At 42.4% G+C, this 8,245-nt stretch overlaps 1 protein-coding gene across 5 annotated transcripts in view; it reads right to left on the reverse strand.

Annotated features, from left to right (window-relative positions):
* Positions 1-2,463: 2,463 nt before the first annotated feature.
* Positions 2,464-8,245, reverse strand: part of LOC101343525 (zinc finger protein 75D-like) — a 45,972-nt gene continuing 40,190 nt past the window's right edge. For 3 of the 5 annotated variants that reach the window (XM_023735492.1, XM_004380976.2, XM_023735493.1), the window contains exon 4: positions 2,465-4,854. In XM_023735492.1, coding sequence (XP_023591260.1) covers positions 4,145-4,854 — 710 coding nt within the window. In that variant the 3' untranslated portion in view covers positions 2,465-4,144. Of the gene's footprint in view, positions 4,855-8,245 lie in introns of all 5 variants that reach the window. The other 2 variants (XM_023735495.1, XM_023735494.1) reach the window with 1 other exon arrangement.

Here is an 8,245-nt window from a genome sequence, read left to right on the forward strand (position 1 = left end):
AAGCATTCTCTCTTTTTATTCTTTGTCCCCTTCAGTCTAAGCTGATGGTTTTCTGCTGTGGTACTTGGTTAGATCCCTCAGTCACATGCTTAATCTCTTTAACAAAAGTTTGTGTAGCTATGTCCTTGGTAAAAATTCTAGGACACGTGGCCTTAGTTTGTAGAACATAATTTTCCAGATCTTTAAGTTATATTTCCATTTTGCCTCTTTCAATGCACCTACTATAAGCAGCAAGGAGAAACCACATGGCCCCTTTAAGATCTTGCTTAGAAATCTCATCAGCCAGATATCCAAGTTCATCACAAGTTCTACCTTCCACCAAACATTTGAACATAATTCAGACAAGTTCTTTGCTACTGCATAAAAAAAATCACCCTTCCTTCATTGTCCAATCACATGTTCATCATTTTCTTTTAAAGCCTCACCAGAAGCACATTTAATGTCCACATTTCTATCAACATGGTTTCTGGTGCCATATGTATTCTCTAAGACAACAGAGACTTTCTCTATAGCTCTCCTCACTTCCTTCTGAGCCCTCACCAGAATTGCCTTTGACGTCCATAATTTTACCATCAGTCTCTTCAAGGCAATCTAGGCTTTTACTATTAGGCACCTTAAAACTCTTCCATCCTCTACCCATTATCCAATTCCAAAATCGCTTCCACATTTTAGGTATTTGTTAGGGCAGCACCCCACTCTTCCGGTAACAAATTCTGTCTTAGTTATCTAGTGTTGTTATAATAGACATACCACAAGTGGGCGGCTTTAACAAACAGAAATTTATTTTTTCACAGTTTAGGAGGTGTCTGAGAGTAAAAAACTTGTACTCTGTTAAAGTAAAAATAAAGAGATTTATTGAAAGTAAAGATAGCTCGAGCTAGGGAAAACACTAACTCTCACTAAGTGCAAGTGACCTCCAAGGTGGTGAAGCTGTAAAGAAATTTTTATAGAGTGAGAACAAAGAACTTTAGGTACATTATTTTGATTAGAAGTTATAAACTTAGATTAGTATAAGGCGAGATTACTTGAAGTGGGGGCTTTTCTGGGATTGATTATCAGGAGTATGTGGGCATTCTGGATTGGTGACTTACAGTTCTGTTTTAAGTCTCCTTGGGAACAAGTTGCAGATGAGCTGTTTTAAAGCTTCTTGGTAACTAGCTAGCAGCATTCTGATTGGTGCTTGGTGAGGTAAGACAGTCGAGGGCAAGGTATCTGGAAATGGGGCTTTTGCTAAGATAGGTTTACAAAGTGAACTAAGGGGATTGGATATACAGTGCATAATTGCAGAGAGTAACAAGATGATTATATGATGGATTCTATGCGAACAGGGGGTAAAGATTAACTTGCTTAGGGCAAGGTTCTTTTGAGAACATCTTACACAAAGGGTTTTGATATACTTCCTTCTCCTAGCTTCGCATGATGTACTTCTGACATTCTGTAGCCTAGGTACAGAGGAAAACATGTCCTTGGCTGCATGATTAAGACTGTACAAAGATTAACTTCTTAGTGGAGCAGGCTTTCCAAAATGGAGTTTGAGTCCAGGCCTAGAGGCAGCCTTCTTTTAGTTATGTCAAATGCCCCAAAGAGCTTAACTTTATGGTACTCTTTCTCAGGCTAGAAGTACGAATTCAGGGTGCCAGCTCTAGGGGAAGGCTTTCTCTCTCTGCCAGCTCTGGAGGAAGGTCCTTGTCTCTTTTAGTTTCTGCTGCTGGACTATCTTCATGTGGCTTGGCATCTCTCTTGCTCCATCTCTGCTTCTCCTACTTGCTTGTATAATCTTTTATATCTCAAAAGAGATTGACTCAAGATACACTCTAATCCTGCTTCATTAACATAATAAACATAGCCTAATCCTCACTGGCATAACCTAATCCTGCCTCATTAACATAACAAACACAACCCATTCACAAATGGGATTATAACCACAGGCAGAGGTTAGGATTTGTAACACGTATTTTTGGGGGACACAGTTCAATCTGTAACATCTGCTGTATTACAGCGAAGAAAACTCTATGGAGCAGTTCTACTCTGTAACACGTGCTTGTCATGAGTTAGAAGGGACTCGACATCAACAGATTAGTCCCAAGGGCACAATCTACATTCTGAAAAGGGTGGTGGGGTGGTCATAGGCTCCAATCCTTTGAGAATAATATGGGACCCTTAACTCCCAGGTCATTTTCCTCCTCTAGGCTTTTCTCTTTCATTCTGTTTAACAGCCATTCTATGCAGTCACCTCAGTCCTCTTTAATTTCAAGTTTATTAGCTTGAGAACCCACCTAATAGTATAAACACTGTGCAGAAAACTGCACTGCCAGGCATCGCCTGCCCTCCTTTTCAAGGCGTCTCAAATTGGCGGTCTTTAGTGCAGTGCAGTTCAGTTGCTCATTAGTAGACCACCTAGCTGAATGCGGACAATGGTTTTTGTTGATTACTGACTAGAGAGGAGCAACTACCAGAAAGGAATGTAATGCCAGAAGGCTACCTTATTCATCTAATCAAAGGAGGAGGAAAAAAAAATTTCTGACCATCATTAACAGGTATAAAAACCAGCCAGAAATGATGGAAAATCCATTTATCAAGGCTGCTTGGAAGCTGGACAAGTAGACATGGTTTCTTTTTAATAACTACCTGAAAGATAAAGAATGTTACAAATGTTTATGGAACACCTACTGTGGCCAGTCAATGTGGGAGACAGCCCCGAGAGGTAGTTAAATATTGTCCCCATTTTATAGACCTGAAAATAGTCTTAGAGAGGTCTCATGGTAGAAAAAAACATGAAGACATTTACTCCAAGAAAGTAAACATGGGCCATCACTGAGCAATTTGATAACACAGTTTTATGTTTATTATAAAACATGTCACTTTTATAAAAGTTAAACTTTATGAAATAATAAATAAAACTCTTGACCATAAATGCAAAACTCACAGAGCAAATATATATCCATGTGTTCCAACTTCCCTGCTCTTTCCTTAATACCGCATTGATTTTTCATAGGAGATAGCCACTGAAGTGGATGGGGAAGAGAAGAAAGCCACCAACAACATAAAACAGTTTCCCTCTATCCTGGCTTTGACTGTGCTATCACTCTAGGCCAAATGCTTTCATTTGCTCTGACACTTCTGAAAGTTTCCTCCTGCTATCAGATGTCTACTGAGGCTACAGTGCCACACAGCTATCCTTGCCATTCTCAATAAACAGTTTTGAAGAACCTTCAGATCTTTCCACAGAGCAGTCAGGTATACGGAACACTGGCTGAACTGCCATAAAAATGGGCCCCCTTTCAGACCTGGAGGAGTGTGGTACCAATTTCAAAGCCTCCAGTCCATATAATGCAAGTCAAAGAAAGGCCATTTACCACTGTTCTGCACCTTCTACAAAGAGATGGATACCTGGATGAGGGCTCAGACTTCCTCTCTCATCATTTCTTTCTATATCTCAGTGTTGAGAGGATCAGTGGAAAGAGCTACATCAAGTGCTTACAAGGTCTCTAGATCTGCCTTAGCATTCAGGCCTTTGCTGCTTGGAATTCCTGTATAGCAGATATTACGGGGACAGATGCTGGAGGGAGAGGCAAATAGAGAGGAGGTGCTTCTCCTGGACCAAAAAGGGAATATTCTCTTCCTGTTCCAGACTAAAATTCCCTACACACTGGCCTTGACTGTTAATGTAGATAGAAAGATAGCCATAGAAACTGCCCCCAACATAGTAATTCCCTCTGAACTCCCTTCAGGGGACCTGAATACTCTTTCATCTCTCCTGGCAGAGAACAAGATGAGGTCTTGATGGCTATCATATATTTACCAAGGACCTGATACCTTAAAAATGTAGATCACTGAGCATGAGAAACCTCTGAGTATTCAGATATGGATGGGTGGATATATGTACATACAGATAAGGTATACATATATAGATATCTGACAGATATGCTTTCATCCATTTATTTATAAAGGCCTTAATATGTATCATTCTTGTTCTAGGCACTGATGATACAATGCTGAATGAGACACACAACTTGGGTTCCTATCAGTGAAGCATGGCATTAGCCCTCCTAAATTTCCCAGTGATGAGAGTCCTATCATTGATGATTTATGATTTTATATTACTTTACCCTTTCTAGGGTCAAGCTACATATAGTGACTTTATTCACACTGGGGACACGGGACAAGCTTCCCTTGCACTGTGGAGTTTCTGGTGTCTCAGAAGGCTTGAACGCCTGCTAAAGTTTCTCTTGCATATGATACAAGAATAGGGCTGCTCACCTGTGTGGGTCCTCTGGTGTTTAATGAGATGGGAGTTCTGAATGAATCTTTTTCCACATTCATGACATTTAAAGGGTTTCTCTCCTGTGTGGATTCTTTGGTGTGTGTGGAGATTTGTGTTATGACTGAAGCTTTTCCCACACCATGAACATTTATGTGGCTTTATTCCTTGGTGTGTCATTAAGTGCTTACTAAGATCTGAACTCCATCTAAACCTCCTATCACACTGTTGACATTTATAGCGTTTCTCTTCAGTGTGAATTCTCTGGTGATTAATAAGGTCAGACATCACTCTGAAGCTTTTCCCACAATGCTGGCATTTAAAAGGTTTCTCCCCTGAGTGGCCTTTGTTGTGAAGATCTGTACATTTTGGCACCTCTTGTTTACACGTCGAATGTTTCTTCCTTTTCTTCCCTGGAAAATTCTGATGCCGTTTCCTCACCGTGCTTGTATCACCATGATTTTCTTTACCAGTTGTTTTCTGTGGAGCTTTCACTTTGGCCTTTTTTGATACTCTGCCTCCTGGCGCTTGTATTTCTACCTCATAAAGAGATGTAGTCCAATTATTTCCAGTGTCATTTTGGAGTTTTAACCCTGTTGGAATAAACAGAAGAATCAACCATCTCTGTCCCAGAGCAAGAAAACCACAGGATTGGAGAGAACATACAATAACTAATTTTTTAAAAATATATAAACAAGTAATTTCTAGTCTGTCTAGAGAAGATGGCACAGATACATTTCTTCCTGCTCCTCCTTGCTAAGCACAACCACAAACCCAAGAAATAATGCAAGACAAAATAAAGGAGAACTCCAGAAGTGGTAGCAAGGAGGCAAACTGCTTTGGGACACCAGGACTAGAAGAAGAATATGCCAGCACCCAACAGAAGAAGGTGACTCAGATTCAATGTTTCCCAACCCCTAACCTAACAACAGAATACAGTCCAGGTGGGTTCATTCATCCCCTGGATGAAATGGGGGTCCCTATGACAATATCAGGCAAGACCAGCACCACCAGCAAAGGGGATTTATCTGGACTCCTGACTAGAGAAAGTGGCCAGGAGAAGTATTCTCTTTCCAAAGTGGGCTAAGACTCCCAAACCCCAGCCGAAAGCTACCAAGGTGTATGCACAGAACTAGCAAGAGGGATGTATACCTATCAAGGCCTGGGACTCAATTTCCCCAGTAAGAGACAAGAGGGTGGGAAGGCAGTTCCTGCATGAGGGACCTAGCCAAAACAAATGGCCCAGCTCAGGAAGCATCTCATCCATCTGGACCTGACACTACCTTTCCCTAGCAAGAGACACTTGATGGCGTGGCCTGGGAAAACACTTTATACCATCAGGTAGCACCAGCAAGGACCAGTAGGAACCCTTGTGGTGGTACCAGATAAACCAAGCAGACCAAAATAATATCACAAAGGCTCTGAAAATTAAACTGCCAATGGATCCAAGGCCACAAACGTAGGAAAGAACACGTGTGATAAGCTAAAACAAAGTGGCTGCCTGCAAAAAATAAAAGATTTAAATAGGATCCAGTCTCTCCTACATAATAGACAAGACGATCAGTATACAATCTAAAAATCACCACACATCAGACCAAGAACCAAGATCACAACATGAGTGAAGAAAGGTAATCTGGAGGAAGCAGGGCCAAGATAGTGGAATAGTCAGATGCTTCCTATGGTCCCTCTTACAACAAAGACGCTAAAAAACAAGTGGATTGATAATATATGACAATCTAGGAGCCCTGAACATCAAAGGCAAAGTTGAGGAATCGGACTGAGAGGGGAGAGGGAGAGACAGTTCGGAAGCAGCAAGGAGTTGCCAGACCTGACCTGATGGGAGATGGCACCCTTCAGGCTGGATAGGCTTGAGTGTGTGGTGAGGCAAGCAGTGGTACTTGGGAGGCGTTTTCCATGTCAGGAGAGACCAAGAGGCAGAGTGTCTACTCGGGCATCCAGAACCAGTGAAAAGCAGTGCTCAACTGGAAAAGAGAAGTACTTGCATCTGGCCTATCACGTGGATCAAAAAACACTCCCTTTGGAAACAACCTCTATCCAATTTACCTCCCCCTCCCTGCTCTGCACTGGGTCCTGGGCCGGCTTCAGACAACTGCCAAGTCCCCTGGGACAAAGTAGGAACCGTCATGCGCCCTGAGCCATTCTCCCAGCCTTGGAGAGGGAAAAAAATTAACAAGCAGGGAAAAAATAATCTGCTGGCTCCCCTACACCAGGAACTCAGGGTAGGCATAGCTCCTTTGCCTAGGCACAGGCATAAGGGGTCCATGGACTTTGAATGCCTTTCACTCCTACACAGACCTGTGTGGGCCCCATTTCAACAGTGCAGGACCTCATTACCACAGTACAACAGGGTTATACCTGAAGTCTAACTTCAACGGTTTCAGCTATATGGTGAAGTGGCAGGTTCATGATATTTGACACTGCTCTGCCCATTAAGCAGGGTCCTCATTTATCCACATCAGGGGCCTGAGAACTGGTGGCTCCAAACACACCACCTAGCCACCTGCAACAAGGGTCCAAGAATAAGTGGTAACCCCAGTCCTTACAGACAACAGCAGTGAGTGCTCATAGTGCAGCTACAAAACCCACCCACCTACATGCTCTAGGGAACAGGAACACACGTTCCTCCCAGACACTCAGGGGCAGCTGTCAGCCCAATGACTTGCTCAGCGCGTGACCCCCTACTGCAGCCAGATACATGTGCCTACACCAATCACCCATGCCTGTCTAGGACTGTAGGAGAGAGCCTGTACCACACACTTGATGACCAACTACCTGGACACCTGAACTGAATTCATACAAGAAAAGTAAACAGACTCCTGGGCTTACATACCTATTAACAGCTCTAACCACCTGGTGACAGGACGTTAGAGCTTCAAAGGCGTCAATAATCAAACCAGCTCACACAGCAGCCTATTTGGGCATATCAAAACAAACCAAGAATCTAGGACACCATAAGCAAATATAAAATAAATCTAATAACTTATTGATGGCTCGGGACAACAGTCAATATCAAATCACATAAAGAGGCAGACCATGATGGCTTCAGCAAGCTCCCAAAGTAAAGAATCAAGAAATTTTCCAGAGGAAGAGAATTTTTTGGAATTGCCAGAGGTAGAATACAAAAGATTAATACGCAGAACTCTTTTAAGAGATCAGGAAGAACATCGGGCAAACAGAGAACAAGCTAAGGAACATACAGACAAAGCAAATAGGATCTTAAGAAGGTTATTCAAGAGCTGTGATGGTTAAGACTGTGTGTCAACTTGGTTGGGCCATGATTCTTAGTGTTTTAACGTGATAACTACCATGATTGAATATACTGTGAGTAGCCAATCAGATGAAAGGGAGTCAACTTGGGGGTGTGGTCTGCATCTGAATATAAGCAGACGTTCTGGATTTATCCTCACTCTGGATCCTGCAGCTGCCTCCTGTCGTCTCATCTCCGGTTCTTGAGACTTGAGCTGTCAGCTCATCTGCCAAACGTGGGATTCGTCGATCATCACAGCCTGGGAGCGGAGCCCTGCTCTCTGACCTGCTGATCTTGGGCTCGCCAGCTTCTGCAGCTGTGTGACTTGGGAGAGGCCTCTACCCTGATCCACGGCCTTGGGATGTTGTAGCCTCTACAATCGCGTGAGCTGGTTCCTTGATACAAATCTCTCTCCATATATATATTTATACACTTTACTGGTTTTGCCTCTCTAGAGAACACAGCCTAAGACAAGAGCATAATGACAAATTTAATAGGCTGCAAGAATCCATAGAGAGACAGCAATCAGAAATCCAGAAGATTAACAATAAAACTTCAGAATTAGACAACTCAATAGAAAGTAATAGCAAAATAGAGGCAATGGAAGTCAGAATTAGTGAGACTGAAGATAAAGCACTTGACACCAACTTATTTGAGAAAAAATTAGAAAGAAGAATTTAAAAAATGAAGAAACTCTAAGAATTATGTGGGACTCT

This window comes from Trichechus manatus, unplaced genomic scaffold (assembly GCF_000243295.1).
Source record: "Trichechus manatus latirostris isolate Lorelei unplaced genomic scaffold, TriManLat1.0 scaffold00079, whole genome shotgun sequence".
NCBI lineage: Eukaryota > Metazoa > Chordata > Mammalia > Sirenia > Trichechidae > Trichechus > Trichechus manatus.